This window comes from Eucalyptus grandis, chromosome 4 (genome assembly GCF_016545825.1).
Source record: "Eucalyptus grandis isolate ANBG69807.140 chromosome 4, ASM1654582v1, whole genome shotgun sequence".
Lineage (NCBI taxonomy): Eukaryota > Viridiplantae > Streptophyta > Magnoliopsida > Myrtales > Myrtaceae > Eucalyptus > Eucalyptus grandis.
In genome coordinates this window covers 23,541,781-23,565,410 of record NC_052615.1, presented here as the reverse complement: position 1 = coordinate 23,565,410, position 23,630 = coordinate 23,541,781, and the positions used below count along the sequence as shown (strand labels likewise).

The 23,630-nt window shown below is 39.0% G+C and overlaps 1 protein-coding gene across 1 annotated transcript; it reads right to left on the bottom strand.

Moving 5' to 3' along the window:
- Positions 1-5,685: 5,685 nt before the first annotated feature.
- LOC104441304 (MLO-like protein 1) lies at positions 5,686-12,713 on the bottom strand. The gene is given in 14 exon segments (XM_010054397.3): positions 5,686-6,192; positions 6,281-6,341; positions 6,448-6,515; positions 6,613-6,822; positions 8,534-8,574; positions 8,959-9,008; positions 9,119-9,207; positions 9,313-9,387; positions 10,168-10,259; positions 10,881-10,941; positions 11,014-11,130; positions 11,757-11,770; positions 11,773-12,012; positions 12,204-12,713. Coding segments are annotated over 14 exon segments (1,542 nt in total). The 5' UTR covers positions 12,388-12,713; the 3' UTR covers positions 5,686-5,952.
- Between the last annotated feature and the right edge of the window lie 10,917 nt (positions 12,714-23,630).

The window sequence follows — 23,630 nt, the reverse complement described above, 5'->3', positions numbered from 1 at the left end:
TGGAGTAAGTCATATCAACTTAAGCACGTAAATTTGATGTCTAATTTATTTCTTCATTCTAATTATTATATTGTTCGATTGCTTGTTTTTCACAACAATTGACATTAGAGATAAGCTTGGTTAAGTTTAAGCAAATCAATAGCGATAAAAAAAAAAAAAGTGAAAATTGACAAATTTAATGGGAAGGATTTTGGCTTCCATACAATGAAGATTGAGGATTACATGTATAAACAAACTTACATTTACCCTCTTTTTTCTGAGGAGAAGCCAAAGTCAATGAAACAAACTGATAAGGGCTTGCTAGTTTCTATTCCATTTTCTTGTTCCTAGGATATTGAAGTCAGCCACCATTGGCTCATGATGTCGAGTTTAACATCGTAAAGAAAAGATCAATATGAGATTATTGAATGCCATGTTCAACATGTATGAAATGCCATTTGAAATTGATAAGTCTACTTGATAGACGTGTCTTTCACTTAAAGAAAGGCAAAGGCAATGTTAGTTGCTAAGCATATCCAATGTGATTGTTAGTCAATTGAGTTCACTTAAGATTAACTTTGATAATGAAGTAGGCAATTTGATAAGTTGTAATAATATTGCTACAGTAGTTAGTAATATTTTTGGCTAAAGAAGTTGACATTTGATGAGGTTAGCAATTTGATTATAAGTGAAGACATTCATAAAAAAGAATCTTGCGAATTTGTGCCTACTAATTTAGTAGTTTAAGCTAGAGGAAGAATTAGTACACGTGCACAAGTACCATGAACCTAAACAAACATTGTCAGCTTAGGACTGATGATGTCATTTGTTGCAATTGTGGCAACAGGGGACATCTCAAAAGGGATCACCTTAAGTTGAAGAATAAGAAAGGTAAGAGAATTAGAGTCCAACTTACTAATAATATCATCACAAATAGCTAATAGTAAATTAGATAATGCTAATGGTGTCTTGCATATCACTAAAGATTCTCATTTAATGGATGGTTTATGGATTATGGTTATTTGTTTCACACTACACCAAATAGGAATTGACGTACTACTTCTCAATGCTATAATGGTAAAGTGCAGTCACAAAACAATGCTAAGTATGATGTTATTGATGTTGGTAATGTATAATCAGAATACATGATAGTATCGTAAGGATGTTTATTGGAGTGAAATATGCTCTAAACTGAAGAGTAACCTTATTTCGTTAGCATCGTGAATTCAATTGGATGTTGGTGTACAACAAAAGGCAGAGTTTTAAAGGTAAAATCTCCTCCATTCAACGATTCGATTCGCGTGATTTTTGCATCTTGAGACCCTCGTGTCAAGAGCTTTACAATTACCCTAATATTGGTAGGTGAAGTAGGGAGTCACATTCTCGAGATTTCAACCCATATCGGGGGCTAAGGGACGGGTTAATGAACTAGAATTCGATGAATCATCAATTTCAAAAGTCATCATTTATCATAACTTAGAAATCTGGGAAGGTTTAGTTCGATTGCATGACTCTTAGGTACATTTTTAGGCTCCGGGATCCTTTTCAGGGTTAGTCTAACTATAATTTGACCGGCGATTACTTTTCTCATCCAACACCTAATCAACTAGATTTATTGTTGTGTTGAAATACTTGCAATCCCTCAATTCGGCATGTGCAATCGAAATCAGGAAACCGAAATCTTATCAATACTACAAAACGCAAGATATTGATGTCGAAAATTCAAATACTGACTATCGGGTTTGGGTGGTAATATGGGTGTTAAAAGGACTTGTTTTGACGGATAGAACCCATTTTTTAGGCTTTAAAGTGTGGTCCCGAGCCTCGTTTCTCGCTGGTCAATTTGTAGTCAAATTCTTGGGTCGTCCCTCCATCAACCTAAAAATTCTCTCTTGTTCCTAGAAATGTTTGAAAAGTTTGAGGTCTCAACAAGTAGTGCTCGTACGGTGGCGACTCTGTCTTTTTGGGCAAATTACACTTTCCCCTCGGAAATTGACGGAGGTGGTCAGTATCGTCCGTCGCCGCCGGCGGTTGAGACGGCGAGATTCCGACGAATTTCAAGTTCGGTCGAGAGCGGGTGCGCATCTTGTTCCCCCCAGCAGCCGTCGATCATGCGTGTGGCTTCCCAACGGGTCACTAAAGCCTCGGCGGTTGGGCCATTTGGGCCCAAAGCCCAAAGCATGGCACGTTGTGGGCCTGGAAGAGGAAAGCGGGCCGGGCCGCGCGAAGCGGCCCATTAGCCAGGTCTAGGTGGGAGACTGTAGCACTAGCTCATTGTAAAATAGTCGTATGACATCGAGGGGTTTCATTGTGTTTTTACATACTATAGAAATCGTCCGTCAAGATCACGCCGGCGAAACCAACACCCATCGTCGGAAAAAGGCCAATTCTAACCTTCTAAGGCTCGCATGATTGGTACGGCCCGTAACATGACTAGTGTGGCCCCGCAATTTACATTGAATGGGATATGTTTACAGTTTGAATAATTTTTTATAGTTAATCAAACTGTAATTTGAAACATTACAATTCGAATACGATATTTATGGCAATCGTACCAAATGTTATCTAGTTCAACCAACACTTCTCAGGGTCAATGGCTTTCTACTTGTAATTGTTTACATATTTAACATTTGAGATTTTATTGATATCTTACGTTTAACACGTCGGATCGGTGAAAATTTATCAAAATACTTAAGGTGGCATATGGGCTGAAGCAAATATAAAATACATGTCATATTATACTAAGGTGAAAACACTTCGATCTTACACTTGTTTGATGTCTTTTCAGCAGTCAATTAATAATGTAACATGATAAAATCCATTTCGCACGCCCAAGTCCGATTATTTCAATATGGTATTCAAATAAATAAATAGAACATATATACATGCAATATCCCTCTAAAACCTTTTAAATTGGACTGTTCTACTATAATATGAAACTTTTCCTGTAATATAATCCAATGAATCTTAGAAATATATCATCATTTTGTAATGGGAAAAAACCATCAAAAACCCCAAACTTTGTCCAAAGTGACAAATTTACCTAAATTTTTTTTTTAATGATATGAAAACCTCGAAATTTACTAACCGTGACACATTTACTCTGACCTTTTTTTTTTATACAAAAACACTGAATTTTCATTTGTACAACACATCTACCAAAAATTATAGGACATTTTGATCTTTTTACTTTTTAAAATGTTTTTCTTTTTTCTTCTTCTTTCTTCCTCTGCCATGGCTGGCGAAGCTGGTGGAGGAAAGCTAGCGTCTAGCGAGGGCCACCCTCGCCTAGGCTTGGCTAGGGCGGCTTGACACCGACGAGGGCGACATATATGCATCTCTTCTTTCATTATATATAATTGTCCATATCAAGAAAAATTCACCTCATTCACTTAGCTCAAGGATCTAACACAACACGTCAAGACCATCATATTCACTTTATCCAGCTTCCCACCATCTTTATCAATTTTCTTTCATTTTCCCTTATCTGAAGCCTAGGATCAGGCTTGTTGATTGCATCTTCAATCATCTATACAAAGAGCTATTCCTTCAAAATAATCATTTGAAGTAACATATGAACTCTGACATTCGATTGGTGGCATCATAGAATACTTTTAGAAAATCTGAAATAACAATAGCATTTTTAATCCAATATCATTAGGAGTTTCATGATTCAACTCACTTGCAAATGATAAATTGTCATCTTCAGCTTTTTGGAAAGTTTTCTGAACTTGATGGCGTATCTGTGAATCAATTGAATTCCATCTAGTAATAGTCAAAGAACTACCAAACCTTCACAAGTAAATGTTTTCCTCTTATGCAAGACTGAAATGCATTGGCTCTTGGAAGATCTTCACATACCCTAGCCACATTCCGGACCAGGTACAATGGGTGCGTGCCGTAGTCAAGCCATCTCTCAATCCAAATTCAATATATGAGCTGTGCCTCTGTATTTTTGCTTTTCTGCATCAATAACCATGTTTTGTTTGAAAGTTATCCCTCAAAATAGTTCAAATTTGTATCATTAGACTTAACATTATCACAAATACAATTGCTACAAACCTTTTTCTGTGAGTTCCCACTCTTGAATGCATTCTCCTACATTTTCTCCAAATCCTCCTACCTGTGACTATACATCACTACAAAATTAGTGATTCTTTTATGCAGCTTCCAATTTTCATCAATAAAATGTACTGATGAGCCACCTTCGTTTAAGATTTGGTCTCTGGAGCTCATATATGTTAGTGAGTGCAATCCTAAATTAATCTGTGTCATATTCCTTTAAAAGTTCACCCACCCATCTATATACACAACTTCTACATTTGTCTTTTACTGTGAAGAAACTATTGATAAACTTTTGAAAAGAGGCTGTAACTCACTAACAAACTCAAATCCAACCACGCTCAGCAAGGAAAAAGTTATCATCACTAATGATAAACCGACAGCATTCGCCTACAACGTTCCCAGATTATGACCATGTGATAGATGCTACCAGTATTAGAATCCTCTGACTTGCTAGCCCATGTCTACATTCATTAGCATGAAAGTTTCTGTCTCTTAAATGCCATTGAAACATCCACATGTGATTAGTGGCTATCATGTAGTACCAGATTAATATACAAATCTGTCGTATTATCCTGTCTGTCACTTTCACTTGAATTGGTTTCCATCCTTATCATTGATTCTTGTATAATGATTCAACATTCAGTATGTTTCTTATCAAGGAAGATGAGTCTGTACCTTACTCCTTGGCACTCGTATGAAATTTTCTTCTTCATTTTCATTGTCAAAAGAATTCAATTCCGGAGTCATATCATCATGTCCCTCATACCCTCTAAAACCTTTTAAATTGGACTGTTCTACTATAATATGAAACTTTTCCTGTAATATAATCCAATGAATCTTAGAAATATATCATCATTTTGTAATGGAAAAAAAAACCATCAAAAACCCCAAACTTTGTCCAAAGTGACAAATTTACCTAAATTTTTTTTTTTTAATGATATGAAAACCTCGAAATTTACTAACCGTGACACATTTACTCGACTTTTTTTTTTATACAAAAACACTGAATTTTCATTTGTACAACACATCTACCAAAAATTATAGGACATTTTGATCTTTTACTTTTTAAAATGTTTTTCTTTTTCTTCTTCTTTCTTCCTCTCGCCATGGCCTGGGCAGCGAAGCTGGTGGAGGAAAGCTAGCGTCTAGCGAGGCCACCTCGCCTAGGCTTGGCTAGGCGGCTTGGCTAGGGCGACCTTGACACCGGCAAGGGCACCCCTTGCCCGAGTCCAGTGAGGGCCGTCCTTGCTCAACGATGATGAGGGCCGCCCTCACTTGCGTTAGGCGAGGGGTGCCCTCCCTAGATCTAGCGAGGGAGGCCCTCGCCCAATGCTGGCAAGGGGTGCCCTAGCCAACCCAGGTGAGGGTGGCCTCGCCTGTGTTGAGCAAGGGTCACCCCCATCAAACGCCGACTTCCCTCCACCATGGCCAGCGAAGGGAAGAGAAAAGAAAAAAAGAAAAAGGAAAAATAGAAAGAATAAGACAAAAATGCCCTTAATGGTTAAATATGTCACAATTTGTATAGTTGAGAATTTTTTATGTCACAAAAAAAAGTTTTGAGTAAATTTGTCATTCCGAGCAAAATTTGGATTTTTTGTGGTATTTTCCCTTTAAATACTAGCACCGAACTTTTGTAACATGTTTACAAGAAAAATGACAATATATACTTGTCCTTCTAACCCAAACCGCTCATCTTGTACATCACTGTCAGATAGATAGTAAGACAAAAGTATTCCTTCTTCAGGTATATACTATACATCGACATGAATTTTGAAGTACGCAACCCCAGCGATCGCCGACAAACGCTCAGGCCTCATACAACTGGGTATATGATCTTCTGAAAGTACTACTTACCGCTATACGAAATGATAATCCAGCAACTTAGTATCTGCAATATAGCTAGAGAACTCATTTAGAACCTTCAGGACCGGACGTGGGTTGGGTCTCCCCGGGTGCAGATGCCTTGCGGAATACTCTCCCCAGCTGAACTCCAATGGTAGAACCGTCATGAGAGCTCGCTTGGCCAGAGCCCGAGCCATCCCCAGCCGCCGCTCTCAGTCCCTTCCTTTTTCTCGCTTTCTCTGCCCAATTGACAAGGCCTACCTGCAAGTGATCGTCGAATATGGCCTTCTTGAACGTACTTCCCATCTTCATTCAATCAGAGAAAGACCATAAGACAGACGATGTTAGGAAAAAGAAAGATGGTACATCAAGCATGGGCAGCAAGAGGACCCACCTGAGTGACTATGGCATATAGGGGCAGAGTGCTGTAACTGCAGAGTACCTGAATGAACACACTGAATCCAACGCCCATGAACAAGTGAGGAAGTGGATAAACATTTTCTTTTTCTGCTACATCATATAATCAGGGATAAAGAAATCGAATTAGATCACAGTTAATACCCAATAATAAGCCTTGGAATGATGTAACGGACTTGTCCCATTATGCAGGAGTCAAAGCCATATTGAAACTGCAGACACAAGGAACCGTGAGATCCTGTTAATTTGCTAGCTAAATTCCTGCTTTGCTGCCATCAGCTTCTGAAGCAATACCCCAAAACAACTTACCAAGATCCAGAAGAAGAATGCAATCTCAAAAGCGTTCTGGAAAAGTATAAAATGGATCAAGTAGAGGACTATTCGGGGGCGTTGAAACCAAAAGTGTTCGTCTGATGGTTGAACAACGAGATCCCCTTCTACTGCGCTATGCTTTTCAGCAACTTCATGAGCCAATTGTGTTATAACATGCTCCAGCTTGGTTCCCACAGCCAGCAGAAGCTGGAAATATTATCAAAAGGCAGAAATGCACATGACTTATGATTCACAAAAGTCTGATCAATCATGATTTCAAGACTGCATGCACTTCCAACCATGACCAAACCTTTGAAAACATGAAACAGCAGGTGCACCCCAACATTTTATCGACAGATAAGAAACACTAAGTTAGGATATATCACAAATAGATAGCAAACAGAGCAGAGTCAACTTAACAATCAGCCTAGGTACATTCATGCTAAAAATGACCCAACATGACCATAAAGGCACTCTCCCTGATCATTTCAGAAAATAGGATGCCAAGGAACAATTTTCCTTATAAGTACTAATGACAGAGTCGATTGTATCACATTCAGAATGAACCTTTGTCCAACCACGATCCTTGTTCCACTATTATTAGGTAATTGAAACTTGACCATTGTGATAAATTCATGCTGCACAGAGAATTTTTCTTTCATCCAAACAAAATAGGAAGACTAGCATAAGGTTCTAAAGACTGGAGCTCGACTTCTTGGAAACTACAATCGGAAAGGACTGCCAGCCACTGGCCATCCATGGCGGTGATGGAAATATTAGAATATTTAAACATCACATCTGTGTGCTTGAAAATGTAAATCTGTCATTCTTCAAAAATTTCCCTCTTGAAAGTCCATGATTTGTGTGAGCCATGAATCACACAAAAACTAAACCTCATCATAAGCAGAGTGTCCCAGTTGTTCCATGTTTTCAAGCCATGATCCACCATGATTAGTAGCAGATTATTTGACAGCTAGTTGGCCTCTCTTCACCTTGCCAAATGTGTATTACTCATTTCTCTATTGAAAATCCATTGAATCCAAATATATATTTCTGCATTATATTGCTAGCCTAAGTCTCACTTCCTCTTAAAATCATCTATCTTGCAAGTCGGGCACAATTTGTACAGGAATGATGCACAGAAATGACCAGCTCCAACATGTCAGCAGAAACTCAATCACGTGGAAATATTCTCAGTTCACACTAACAGTATGTATAGGATAGACCCGAAAAGATCCCTCAAAGAGGAGCAAAGCAAGCTAATTTTAGGTCAATAATGTTATTTAAGCACATCCTAATCTATGCCATCAGATTAAACAGAAAAAAAGTTTAGCACAGACAGGATGAAATCACTATTAGTTGAAAATTGAAGATCCAGTCGAGGAAAACAAACTTCAACATCACAATATATGAAAAGCATGATGCAAATCCAGCAGCCTACATGGCTCACGGCACATCCTTATCAACAAAGAGTAAAAACAGTATCCTTAAAGGCTAAAGCAAAGTCACTGTCACTATCTTCCAAACTAAAAGGCATTTACAGGATTGGTCATTATGGGCATGACCCATTACTACCACTTTCCTAAGTACCAACCAAATCGATGAATCTTAAAACATTATAAAACACTGAACATTCTCACCATGGCCTACCAATCCATCCTTACATGAGAGTTAATCCTAACTATAAGACCTTTTTAGTGACAAACTCAGTTAGATTCTCCATCAAATTTCTTTTCAAAATTTCCGCCCATAATTGCCGAAAATGCAATTAGAAAAAGCTTTTAAGCACCTGCTTCATATTTTCCATTTCTATTTCATAAACCACTGTCATATATTTGCTTGTACTAAAAGTATTAAATGGCTACTGTGAAGACAGACCTCTGCAATAAAATCAAGGGGAACAGAACAGGTAACTCACAATGAATGGAAGAAATGCTATCCAGAAGTATGTATGCCAGCCTGTGCAGACAGAAGTAAAAGCAGAGGTCATGTGATAACAGTCACAGCATTGGGCCAAACTCAAATACAGAAACCGTGCAGAAGGCACCGGTGAGAAATTAATGTGCATTTACAAGAATAGATTGGACTCAGCAAGTCTGGTTTTTTCACATGGCATTTTTATGTTCTCAAAGCAGATGAACTTCAAAAGCATCACTAAAAGATTGAATAATGGCATGCAGATCCGTATAGACAGGCATGCTGATAAATAAACAATTCATTAAAAGAACACTTCTGGCCCTTCAAGCAGGAACAGTGACTTGATGAAATGCAGAGTATAATGAAGGTGAAAAGAACACTTAAACAGTAAAATCATCACAGGCCTCCACTAGATGACTTCCGTACCATTGACATTCAGCAGCAAGAACACAACCACAAATATCCACAGATACCAACTGCAACCAAGGAAGGCAAACTATTAGCATCAGCTATGCAGTAAACCATCCCCCATGCCCAACATGTCAGTGAGTGATTTATTATCCAAAAATTGGAAGAAATCACATACCTTATCCCCACAACTCTCTTGAAATCATCCTCCAGGGCACGTATCATGTATTTGTGAAAATTAAACTTTGGGTTACTTTTGCAATGCATCTGTCATAGAGAAAAAGAACAAGATTCACATCAATGCCCAGTCGAAGTTGGCAATGCCAGACTACTTATTTCGAGCAGAGAATCAATCTCAAATTTGTAACCTACCGTAATAAAACCAAGGCGCAGTGTAGTGTAATCAGCCTTCGTAACAGCACCACCAAATTGCTTGAAAAATGAATGCTGTAAGAGAAAAGAGATTATAAGCAAATTAAAATAATTACTGCTATAACAGACTTTTACATCAATACTGAAAGACTTATTCTCTCAATATCCATTTGCATATGATACACTAGCAAAAAGCAATGGCCCCCATCACAAAAAGCATGCTTGCTCCCTAGAGACTTTTGAGGTAAGGTACCAGATTACTTCTAGTAAGCACATTAGTAACAGTGCATTGTCTGCAGATTGATCATTTCCCAACTTTAGCATTCTCATCACTTGCTAGCTTACATGTCTAAATTATCTAACAGCTATTTGTTCAGAGATCAAAGAGTCATGTTCTTCTGTCAGATCTCAATCACAAACCATAAAGCAGAAAAAAAATCTATTTCACTCAAACAAACATTATCTCAGCAGATTCTTTCCAAATTATCGTTGTACTTATGTCCTAACATGAGGACATTCCATAAAAGGACCAGAAAAGGGGTGTAGAGAGAGAGAGAGAGAGAGAGAGAGAGAGAGAGAGGATGGGGGGGCAACGAGAAGGAAAACGTCATGTAAAGCAAAGAAGATATTTTTCCATAGAATGAACAACAAATGACCCAGGATGCAGAAGTTATGACAGTGACTTCTACAATGAAAATATCTATATGAATTAACAATCTGATGCAGATCAACAAAGGTAGACACCTAAAAGACAGTCTCATATTATCAACATTGTAGCAACATCAAAAGAAATAGATACAGCTCATCGAACAAACCATTCATTCAGACTCTACCATTATTGAGATAGCAACTCACCAACCAACCTAGAAGAGCTGAGTTTCTACCAATACCCAGAAAATGTTCCCTGATAAAGTCATGTTGATGGACATGTGTGACCTTGTTTATAGCTGCATTATTGAAAGTTTATGATTATCAAGCAATAAAGACAAATACCGAGCAGATCATCTGAAACCAGAGGACATATGGCATCATTAGTTCCTAACTATTTGTCTTGGTTTTAAAAAGCCTCTTGAACAAAGTACACTGAAGTGTGTTTTCTGTTTTCCTTATTTTAGATGAATCCCACTTCTCCTCAACAAAACTTACCAAGATCAGAGAAAAGTGCATCCCTAGCATTCAAGATTTATATTAAAATGCACATAAAAGGGCAAGAGACAGTTTGCAGCACAACACAACCAACGGCGTATCAATGTAGACTTCCGGCATACTGAAGGAGTGCAACTCAGCTGTCCTAACCAAAGCCCAAACTGAAAGTGAAGGACCATGATACTCTATTCAGCATCCATGTCACCAAACACCATATCAGAACTCTATTAACAGATGCAACAACTGCTGCACAAAAACTAAATGTTAAAACAAACCCTAACATCCCAAAACAAATAATAATGCCAATGACATCTAGACCAAAACAGAGTGCAAAGATGCTACTAAAAAATAAACTAACATCGTTTTTTTTGGCATATTAGCAGATACAGGTGATACGTGCTTCCTTGGGTCTAATAGATTACCTTGTGTACTATCATAATTATCTTTAGCAATAGAATCCTCCCAGTGTTTCCATTGACGTATCTGCATCCAAATAGGCATACAATGTCAGGAAAGTAAGATCAGAAGAGAAAGCAAAAGTCAAGAGTGGCTCACCCTCATGCTTCCAAACAGAATGGTGAGAGCACAGAAAGTCACATGGACTATTGCTAGAACGAAGATAAAGATGTGAAGATGGTGCAATGCCTCAGTTGACAACAACGGCACCTTATTCTGAAGGAAAGAAATGGGATATTGTTAGAACCATCCAAAATGTGAAAAGTGCATCTATGTAACGATTATTGAACTAGAAATTTGACATTAAAATTGTTACAGCACGATAAAAGCACTCTCATGTATGACCTTTGAAGTAACTGTAAGCACCATAATGTTGACATCTTTCATGGTATCATTATCAATGATATAGACAGGTCTCACTGCATCTTCAGATTAACCCACTATTTATAGTCCAGTTCTTCGCAAAATAGTTTGGTTGACTTCTATTTAGTGGCAACAGGAGTTGCATAATAAGAGCCATGCTTATTCCTCTAGAGCAGAGACAAAACAAATTCGGTCACAACACAAATCAAGTCCATTAGTTTAATAAAATTGTCTCGCGTTCTATAATACCAATAGAAAGGCAACATGATCTTAGAAAACTTGTGGGCACCGCCAGCAAATTAGAATAGACACTCAGACCAACATCGTTACATGATATAATTAAACAATGAAAGAAGCTTGATTGACTCCACTTCAGTCCTTCACCATGTGCATAGAGACCAAAGCACATGGCCGAGCTAATAACAAACAAAAGCACCACAATCAATGAAAAACGATGGCAATAACTATGTAAATCCGACCTTCGCGGCACAAGTCCGGCCGCGGATGACACTGTTGACGTCTCAGTAAGGAGCCTCCTGATTCTCCCCGGAGCCATGGAGAAGGAAAGCTGAAAGTGCGAGGTGGTGGTGTTGGAGGCGGTCTCTCCTTCCTCCAGGGCGTCGCTGCGGCTGCAAGGGAGCATGTGCTCCACGAGGTCCGCGGGCACGCACATTTTGGATATCGGGTTTTGGAACACCGTCAACAGCAGCGATATGAACCCCAACAACATAAGCTCTGTAAACCCAAAATTTTTGTAGCAAAATCTCAACATTTGCACAGAAAATGCATAGAAAATGAAGACCCATTTCACCAAAAAAACGAAAACTGGATAGAACACGGATAGAAATTGAGACCCATTTCACCAAAAACAGAAAAACTTAATAGCACACTCACACACACAGACACAGAGATAGGAGAGATAGGACCTTCTTTCACTTTCTGGAGGGCTTCGAAGAGAGGCTTCTGGTCCTTTCTCTTGAGGTACTTGCCAGTGTAGTGGAGCAACCGCTCGACCCCGAGGGAGATGGCGACGATCACCGTGCAAACGGCGGCGACCACCCACGTCGGAGTGAACTCCAACGTCGTCCCTTCTTCTCCTCCTCCAGTCATCTCCCCTCTCTCTCCTCTCTCTCTCTCTCTCAAAAATCAAAAGATTCAAGAAAAGAGAAAACAAAAGGCCGGCAAACTGTTAAAAGCGAAGGGGAGTTATTTCAAAAAGGACAAAGGCGGATTGTTCCTCTTGGGTGAGCATTAAATTCGACACGAAAATGATAAATGACGGAGGAGGAGGAGGACGAGGAGGAGTTCAGTTAGATCTCATGGGGAAGAGGGTCGAACGCCAACGTCACAGATGCACGGAGAGGTGCGGGGAAACTGAAGAAAGAGAAAGGCAGGACAGGATTCGCGTCAGTAGTCTCCCGTGAAATGTAAGTCAGTGGTCACAACTGGTTTTCAGAATGATGAACGAAAGGTGACGAAACAGGGTGACGCCGTGGGCCAACCGGCAACGGAGAATAGAGACAGAGAGACAGAGAGTGGGGTCCACTCGTCCACGTAGCGAGGAAAGACAAAAGGGTTTCGCGTGGGAACAACGAAGGAAAAGGGTGGAGAAGAAAGGAGCCTTTTCGCCGGTCCAGTGAGAAAGCTCTCACACGTTCACCCGTTAATGGGTATGTTGTATATTTAAAATTGTTCGAAGCTGTTAAAGGCGGGTACCCTTTTTGGAGGGCATTGGCTCCTTTTATTTTTTTTATTGTGTTTTAGTACGAAAAAGGAGTGTCTTTTCGCTGGGTTTGAAGGCGCTGATGGTGGGTACAGATGGATGAGAGAGAGATGAGTGGGTGGGGATGTTGGTGATGACAGTTGGACAAAGAAACGACGAGAGAGGAGCAGAGCCGGGCGACGCGGGCTAGGCGTGACTCACGCTCCGACCGATCTTGCCAATCATCATTTTGGGCTGCGTGTGGGCTCTAGTACGCTCCCATCACATCCATTCTCGACATTAGAATTTAGGACTCCCAAAGTTTGATCATCTTCCCACATGTGCCGTTGCCGACGTTGCCCTGCGAATGGGGGCCATCGCTTCCAGGCTAAGAAAGCGGTGAGAAAAGCATCATGGCTAAAGGGGATGGCGTGTTGGAGGTTTTGGCTTTTATAGAAATTGAGTCTAGGATATGTGTTTGTTTGAGCTAGTCTTGTCGTCGAAACGGTTGGATTGAAATTCCTGAGGTGGAATAGAGAACGAAAAATTATATATTGCAAACAAGAGAGAGGAAGAGGAAAGGAAGGGCAGGCAATAATGGCAACAACGCGGCTCAAACATGCACCAGGGTCCATCGACTGTCACTAACAGTTGACTCACTGTCATTGCCTCTAAACAAATCAAAACCAATAGTTTAAAGAGAAAGAGACACCACAGAGATGGTGAAGAGAGAGAGAGAGAGAGAGAGAGAGAGAGAGGACGGGGGAGGGAAGGAAGGCCAGATAAGGAATGGCAACGACGATGCTCAGCCATATACACTAGACTCCATCGACTACCACTGATGGTCGACTCCTTGTCATTACCTCTGAACAAACCAAAAGCAATAATGTATAGAGAAATAAACCACGATGAGTCCATATGGAGGATACAAGGATGTTTATGTAAGGGGCAAAGCAATCGTAGCCATCGTCAACCTCATTAGAAATCTACGATAAACAACTAGAGATTTGGTTCAACGAACAACCAAAGATTTGCGCTACCAAACCTCATCTAAATTTAAGGCTAGGGCTGCAACCCTCTCCTTGACTAGAGGTGATCGGTTCCTGTCTAATCCAGTTCCAAGGTGGAATAGGGAGCCGGATCAGGGACTAGATCGACCGATCCTAGAACCAGGAATCAGACTAAGGCCCTATTTGATAAAAAGTGTTTTTGTTCCCCGGAACAAAAAATTTTGTTCTTTTGTTTCAGGAAACAAAAAAAAGAATAGAAATATGTTTAGTAAAAAAAAAAAAATCTATTTTTTTGTTCTTGAAACAGATTTAGAATCGAAACAAGAAGTAGAAAAAGTTCTACCGTTTAAAACAATTCAAAAAAAAAAAAACATTTTTTTTCTCTTTCTTCTCTTTTCTTCTTCTCTTTCTTTTCTTCTTTTCTTTTTTTCTTTTGGCCAATTGTTGGCCTTAGCCATGGCCAGCACCGGCAATCGGCCAGACGAGGGCTAGCGACCTTGACAAATGGTCGCCGACCCCTGGAGACACCGCACCACGGCGAGGCTCGTCGACCTGACCCTCACCGGTGGCTAGGCAAACTTGGCCTCGCCAAATCTAGGTGAGCTCGAGGTCGGCCTTGCGCTCGCCTAACCGAGCAAGGCTTGCCTAGCCACCGAGGCCACCGGCAAAGCTTGGCCTCGCCCGGATCTAGCGAGGCCAAGCCTCGCGGTGCTCACTGAGCCACGGGAAGCTCGACCTCGCTAGATCTAGGCGAGATCTAGCGAGGTCGAGCCTCGTCGATGATTAGGCAAGGCTCCAGGCAAGCTTGCTGGACCTCACCCAATCCGCCAGGTCTGCGATCACCTGGCCACCGGCAACCGGCCACAAAGAGGAAGAATGAGAGAAAAGAAAAATATTTAAAATTAAAAATTAAAAAATTTTAAAAATAAAAGAAAAAAACAACAAGAAAGAGATACATTCAAAACACTTTTGGTCAAGTGCATTCTTATACTCAAAAATTGCTCCCGTGAATAGAAACAAAAAAAATATTTATGTTCAAAAATTATTCCCCGAAATAAACGTTACCAAACGTGTCTTAATCAACCAGTCCAATGGAATTGGTAAGTTTGATGTTCCAAGCCAAAAATTAATTAACGTTGCAAGTTGCTGCTTGTGAGGGATTCAAAGCCTTGAGCTATACTTGCACGTGCTGTAATCCATATGTTACCTAAAAACTTACAATCACATGGTGTATAAAAACACAAGAAAGAGATACATTCAAAACACTTTTGGTAAGTATTCTTTACAATTCATGTCAATTACACGACATTGCTCAATGCTAGAGATTTGTGTTATGTACGGTAGGATCAAAATAAAACCAAAAAGCATGAGATCAAATGAAAACTAATCGGGCATAAAAAATTTGGAGGTCTCAGCAAATCATCAAGACTAGAGGTGTCTTGGATGAAATCTACATGTGTATCGAGGTTTAAGCAAGCCATGAACATCTATATTTTTGCATAGACATTTTGCAAAAGAAGCGAGCAATCGACTTAGACATATCACTACATAAAGGTGTCGATGAAGCATGCGGATGACATCAAAATGTGCATATTCCATCAACAGATTTTTCATCCTCGTTAGACTCTCGTTCAAACATGAAGATAACATTGAATTGGCTTGTACAAGGCTGTCAACCTGGAGATTCCTTGAAAACTTACAATCACAATTCTTTCATAGCTCTTAGCAAACTGTTATGGTGAAAATACAACCCGGATAGCCCTGCAATATATATATATATATATATATATATATATATATATATATATATGATCATTGAACATTAATTTTAAACTAAAATTACTAGAAATCATACTCAAATAGTTAATGGAAAAATCTTACCACATATATTTCCTCCATTATAACTTGCAAAATTTATTTACCGGTAAGTTCCAAGTGAATATCATTCATATCTAACACAAACAAGGTAAAAAAAATATCAATGACTTACCCCACTCACACTTTTCTGCATTATCAATGCTCTTTTCAATATTAATCAGCATTGTAGTCAATCTCGACCAATCTTAAATACAAATCAAAGCTTCCACCACTCTAGGAGTCAAAGAATTTCGAAAGCCATCAAACACACAACCAGATATACTAAAAGTCGACTCCGAAGCAACAGTTGTTATAGAAATGGACAAAATATCCTGAGCTATCAAAGAGAGGACTTTAAACTTTTGGCCAATAGTTTTCACCACATCAAAAGGTTGAGATCACAAGCTTATTCACGTTCGACTTTAAGATACATGTTGAGTTCAAATAAATTGCCATGCACACTTTTTTCTCTTAATGTAAAAATGATTCAAATGCCTTATCCGAAGTGAAATCATCAACCAAATCAAGGTTGTCCTTGTTACCCTCCTCCTCATGACTATCAAAATCCCAACCACTACTAGTATCAATTAAAAATTGACCACACAAATTTCTATCACAAGAACTAAAATAAGATTTCTCATAAAAATGAAACAAACATTCCAATGCAATTCTCACCTTATTGGACATTTTATCAAATTTTGCACCATCATCATAGATTAGTCTATAATAATACCGCACATAATTCATCTTTTTCCTTGGATTTAATATCACTGCAATTAATAACCATCATATTTACTTTTTTCGAAACTCCCATAATATTTGTCAAATTTATCTTTCATAGCTTTCACCTTAGGATCCAATGTCTTCTCTATTTGTTTCAAAGTTTTATATAAAGTATATATCTCATTAAAATAATCATTGGAAGTGATATACAGTAGGGGTGTGCATGGTCCAGGTGGGCGGTTTCCGACCTAGAACCGGGAACCGCTCACTAAGAACTGGTTCTGAAAAATTGGAATTGGGAACCGCCCATTAGTTGCATGGATCCACCGAGGAACCGGACCAGCGGTTCGATCCAGTTCCCGGGTGAATCCATAGAACCGGCCCAACCTCCGCACCTTCCCCTTTTCGCCCTCTTGACATTTACTTATTCCGGCTTTTAGTCTCCTCAAGTACTAGCGCCATGGCAGTGGCGATCGCGACCGTCGTGCTGCTTTCATCCCGGCCACCACCACCATCTTCGCCACCGCCTTTGCCATCTCCCGCTCCTCCCCTAAGACCGACAATGAGGAGGACAATGAGCCATTCTTCGACTTGGAGTTTGCCCGTCCCTGAAGATGAGGACAATGGGGAGAAGCCTGAGGAGGGGGAGGAGGAAGAGGGGAGGCAGAAGCGGGACGAGCCCAACAACGATGAGGACAATAGTGATAGTAAATGCAGAGGTGGTGACAAGAATGGTGACAATGTGGAGAGAGAATTCAAGTTCGAGGGGGGAAAAGAGAATTGGCTCACCGTTTCGCCAAGTTCGAACTAGGAGTCGAAGGGAAATGAGTAGATCTAGAGATAAATCGAAGAGGAAGAGGGAGGTGGGGGAAATTTTGAACTGAGAGAGACAAGATGGAGTAGGAGAGTAGTGAATTGAAATAAGATGGTGATTAGAGTCCTAAATTTTAAATTTGCTAATTTTGAATTTTTTAATATTAAAAATTAATATATTATTATAATATAATCGGCCCGGTCCGGGTGGGCAAATCCACCCGTAGAACCAAGAACCAGACCGATACCCACCTGGTTCCCATAAATCGAAACGGGAACCGGACCGATTCCCTTAAGAACCACTAGTTCCGGGCGGTTCCAGTTCGGTTCTGAGCAGTCTGGACGAGTCCCGATTCTTTTGCATACCTCTAATGTACAAAGTTCCAAACATCTTGTAGGTGGTATCATAAAACTTCTTCAAAAATACAAAAGAATTTTGGCATTTTCCCAATGTTTATGTTTAGGAGTTTTCGCATTCAAGCTTGATTGAGAAAAAAGAATCATCTTCTTACATCCTTTCAAAGGCTTTTCTAAACTTTAGAACGGTGTCTAACATGAGGTAGGTAGATTTCCTAGTTGTGACATCAAGACACACTAAACCCTTATGAGTAATCTTTGCACTCCTAATGTAGTATTGGAATGTTTGAAATCTCATGGGAGATCTTTTCATATACCTAACCATGTTTCAAATACGTACAATAGAATCATGTATCTCGATCAATCCATCCTTCACAATCAAGTTCAATTCATGAGTCGTGCACCTCATATGTAGAACATCTCCATCTAAGATCGATAACATATCTTTTCATAATTTTTCTTTCAAAAAATCAATGGCAACATCATTCAAAATAGCATTATCAATGGTGATTTGGACACTCTTTTCTCCATTCTCCACTCATAGATGCATTTTTTCAATCATTTTCCCAATATCCTTACCCTTATGATTAGGCATCACCACAAAATTGATTATTCTTTTGTACAATTTCCAATTGTCATCAATAAAGTGTGCGGTGAGACATAAATAGTTCAAGTTCTAAATAAAACTCTATGTATCGGCCATGAGTGCGATCCTAGATTTAAGCTTATGAAAGTAAGTCTTTAAACTTGCTTTTTCACCAAAAAAAAAATAACTTCATGCAATCCCTAGCCACAATAAATCATGAGATGTGATTGAAGAGAGGCTGTAACTGACTAATAAAATCATGGAATCCGACACTTTCAACCACTGAAAAAGATTGTTCATCCATTATAATCATCCGAACAAGTATATGCGTACAATGATCCTAATCAAATTTCCATGTCATTAAGACATTAGCACTACTAATACTAGTTTTATGCCCTAGTGTCATTTGAGTCCCATCTACTCTACGTACAGCCAACGAATTTTGCTTTTTATCTAAATTGCAAAGATACTTGTTGCACATTTTTAAGTGCTTCAACATAGCAGGGGTTTCATTATCAACATTGGAACTATACTTGGCCCCACAATAAATGTAAAACACTTCATTTTTCTCATTCTTAGTTTGTCCTTTAAAAAATAAAGCCAAACTGCTTATTTTCGTTTGCTAGAAGGACAAGAGTTAGGTATCTTACTCGTGCCAAATGCCTCTTTGATGTCTTCTTCACCTTCATATTCTAATGAGTCCATTACCAAATCATAGCATCACTAGATTTCATTGACATTTGAATTTTGAATATATCACCTAAAGCAAGCAAAACAAAGATTGGAGCCATCAAATTTAGCTTTTCTTCAAGCTGAAAGCATAACTAAGGCCTAAAAACAAGCACAATTTTATGAGTTTGATAAAATAAGAGCAGCAAACAAAAACAAAATATAGGGCTAAACCAAATACTCTATAAAGATAATCCTCAAAATGTACATCAGCACTATTTCCAAATAAAAACAATAATCCTCCATAAGCATCTTTTATTTGTTTAAAAACACAATATAGGGCTAGAGCAAATAAAGCAAATAAAAGCATAATGTAAGGCTAAAGCAAATACTCTATAAAGATAATCTTCAAAATGTACATCAGCACCATTCCTAGATAAAAACAAGAACCATCCACTAACATCTTTTATGTGTTTATCTACTTGTGTGCTACTAAATGCACTATGTATATCTATTAAGATGGAACTTAATCCAACTTTGTAAGCCTCATCGAAAGTGGATTCCAAGTAAGCCTATGGATCTTTAGCATTTAGTAGTTAGCTTTATCGAATGATTAGCTTATGTCAGACAACAATATCCTGCTATATGTCATAAAATGAGAACGATTGTATTACTCAAAATGTATCATGGTCACAAAAGGTGCAGATAGACATAATCAAGAAGAGAATTCAATAGAGTGCAATCTACACACGCACGCGCGCACAGATTATGACATCCGACATTCTAGCTACAAAAGATAAAGAGCTATAGCTTTGGCCTTCACAGTGAGCATTCCCTGATCAAATTCACTACATATTTCACTTAGCACCGTTTACTCGAATCAAGCAAGACTTCCCCCAGCAAAAATCAACTAGACAGGACTGCATCATCAAAACGTCTCCAACCATACACGCAAACAAGCATTCGTGTGACAATTCCATGAATCACAATTCATAGAGACACACGAAGAACAACAAATACACGAGAGAGCACTAAATAATACATTGTAGGTGCTGTGATGGTGAACCCAAGAGCCCCAAGCGGAGGAATAGGGCTTGTTGATGTTGTACAAGAGATCCTTAACTCTGGTGCGAAAGGCGAGAGGTGACAGGCAAGATCTAAGACTCAAGCAAGAAAGTAGCGAAAATAGTGGCCGAGGGAAAGAGTTGTCAAGATTCAAGGGTGATGCGTGAGGAGAGAGAGAGAGAGAGAGAGAGAGAGAGAGTCGTCATCACTGTCGAGGGCAATGCATGAGGCGAGAGGGAGAGAACGCCGTCGTTGTTGTTGAGGGCGATGCATGAGGCACGAGGGAGAGAACGTTGACGTTGAGTGCTAGAGAGGTGAGTGAGAGTGAGGGTCCTAAGTAGTAAGGATTGAATAATTGATTGAGCGAAATTGAGAATTAGGGTTTGTTAAGAAATTTTAATATATATATATATATATAAACAACCGATCCAATTCGATTGGTCTAATTCCTACCTTAGAATCAGAAACCGGACAGACCAGCCACCAATTCCAAGAATGAAAAGTGAGAATCGGACTGCCACCTATGAAAATCGCTCAGAATCAGCCATCAGCCAATCCAGTCTGGTTCGGGCAATTTTCGATTGGAGCGATTCCTGTTGCACACCTTTATCCTCAACCACCTTGCAAAGGTTGGCTAAGGTCTATGGCCCACTGTGTCATGAACGCCATCCTTTTCTGCTAAGCTTGTCACTAATAGCGACACTCTTATGTGGGGCCATCAGGCTCTATTGATCAACTCGCAAGCTCAATTCAAACCTCGTCAATTAATCTAGTACAATTCTTACCTTTGGGAGCAAAAGACCAATTTTAGTTATAGTTTAATTAATGGGTCCAACTTTAAAGTTGTCAATTCTACATACTAATCGTCAACTCACAAGAATAGTTGTCAATTTCATGGTTACCATTTGATTATTAAGATATCGATAAACAAGTTTAATATGGATTTCAAGGTTGCTATTTGACCATCTATCAACCAATCAACCAAAAGTTGTTCTGGTCGACTTTGACTTATGTAGCTATTTATTGATCTTCAAGGGTATTTGTTCAACTTCCAAAGTTGGTGCGCGAATTTGGAAGGCAGAATTCAAATTTCCATATGTTTTCTAGTTCTTACGTTTTTATTAGTTGGATAGTTTCAATATTTTAAGGGCTTAGTTTATTTCCTGTGTATCAGTTCTTCTATAAAAAGAAGCGAATTCTCACATGTAAATAAACAAGAATTGATTGTTGAAAATACATGAAATTTTTCTCAGTGTGAGTGAACATTTTTTCCAATCGTTTATCCCTGTAAGATGGATTTTTCCATGGTGGTGAGTCGAGAAACCTTTCATCCTTGGTTGGTAAATTTTTTTTTTTTTAGGTCTTGATAATGAGCTTTTCCTATCCCAAAATCTTTCATCCTTCGTGAGTGACTTAGGATGCATTTAGGAATGGCTTTTCCAAGCCACTTTGGGCATCGCCCATTGGGTTAAATTGTTGGTGTTTAGCAAATTTCTTTGAAAGCCCATTTCGCAAAGGCCAGCCTTTAGAAAGCCGAAAGCCCAAGATAGATCCTAGGCTACCTTGAGCTTTTAGCTTTCTCGGCATCAGGGGTGAGTATGTTGGATCGCCTAAATTGAGAACCGCTCAGACTGGACCAGACCGGCCGGTTTAGTCCAATTCCTAGAAGGATCAGTCCAATTCCTAATTCCATAAAAATGGAACTGATGATTGTTGGTCCAGTTTCGGTTCCGATGGGGAATCGAGCCGAGATCGAGACCAACTCTTTTTTTTAAAAATATATAAATTTTTAAATTTCTTAAAAATAACAATAAACTCTCAAAATAGTAACAACTCTAGTATTTTTTTAATACTATAATTTTTGTTGCTAGGTGATCGGTTCCATGGGATAGGGTTGGTTGGTTCGGTTTCCAATCCTAGAACCGCCTAGTCTAGTTCTCAATCCCAAAAATTGGAAACCAATTCTCCCAGTCCGGTCTGATTCCACTTTAGAACTAGATTGAATTGGGAACGATCACCCTTACTCGACATGCCTTCAACTAGGGTTAGTAAAAAAAATTCTTCCAAAACTATCCTCACTAACATTTTTTTTTCGATTTTGCCCTCGATGCTCACCTTCTTCTTCGGTTTTACCTTCGATGATTGTACATCTTCTTCTCCATTGAGATTGACTGGCATGGTTGCGAGTAGTTATTGCAAGGGGCCCATGATGAGCTAAAGAGAGGCCGGTGTGCTTAGGCGACACAAGCAACCGCCGTCAGGGGCGCGCGACCTTCATGAAGGGCCATGCGATTTGGGTTACATGACCTCCACGTGGTTTGGGTCACCACGAGGGCAACCCTCACCGATGGTCTCCGGACGCCATCTGAATAGCCACCTACCTTTCGCTAATGAAGGCCTGCCCTTGGCCGACCAACTCTTTTCTTCTTCTTCTTCTTTTTTAATAACAAAAGTCATTTGCAAATATTATTTCTTCAAATAATATTTTACTCAATGGACGTTTAGAATACAATTTACCAAACACAATTTGCATTTTAAAAACTCTTTTAACTTAAAATCCTTTACATTTTCACAAAAGCTTTCTCAAAAGTCCAACCAAACATAGGCTTAGCCTTTTAGCCTTAGTGGTGAATTTCGTTAATCTCAATCTCTATTTTTGGCTGGTAGCATGTCCTTTATGCATTGGTGGTGATCATATTCTATCATACTCAAAACACATTCGTTTGCTACCCACACACATCAAGTTGGTATCAGAGCTTAGAGTTGAACTCATTTTAAGTTATTTCTTTCATTACCAATCTCTCATTCCCTCTCATACTCTCAATTAAAAAAAAAAGGTGCGTACACCTAGATTGCCAAAATTTTGCACGGGGGAGCATTTTAGTGCCAAAAGTTTCAAAAGGTACATTTAAGTGCCAACAATAAGAAATTCCGATTAAATTGATAACATAACATTTTCCCGGTAAGATAAGTGCAGAGCAACATAGTTTTTGGCACTAACATGGCAAGACAGATGCAAAATGATGTCATTTTAACGATACCATGGCCCCAAAATTGAATTTTAATATATATTAATTTTAAAAGGGGGGAACGAGTTTGGCAACACCTGTGCAAACCCTCATCGAAGCTTGATGCAGATCTCTTTTTTTTTTTAATTTAATTTTTATATATTTTAATTAATATTTATATTAAAATCCAATTTTGGGGCAAATCATTGCTGAGTTGGCTTTCAACGAGCCATGTAGATCACATATATTATTAAAAAAATATCACATTGAATTTCCAACTACTCTCGCTAGACTTAGTATCGAAGTGTTTCACTTTTAAAAAAAATAGCATTTAAGTGTACATTTTGAAACTTTTGACACTAAGGGTCCGCTCATTTCGCGGAAAATATCATATTTCCAAAAAATATTTTTGGGAAGTCATTTTCCGGAAAATGACTATTTTTCGATGTTCGGCCAAAACCTAAAATTTAAGTGGAAAATATTTTCCACCGTTCGTTAGCTCATTTAATGTTTGGGAAAAATTATCAAAAATTGATTTTTAATATTTTTAATTTACCAAAAAA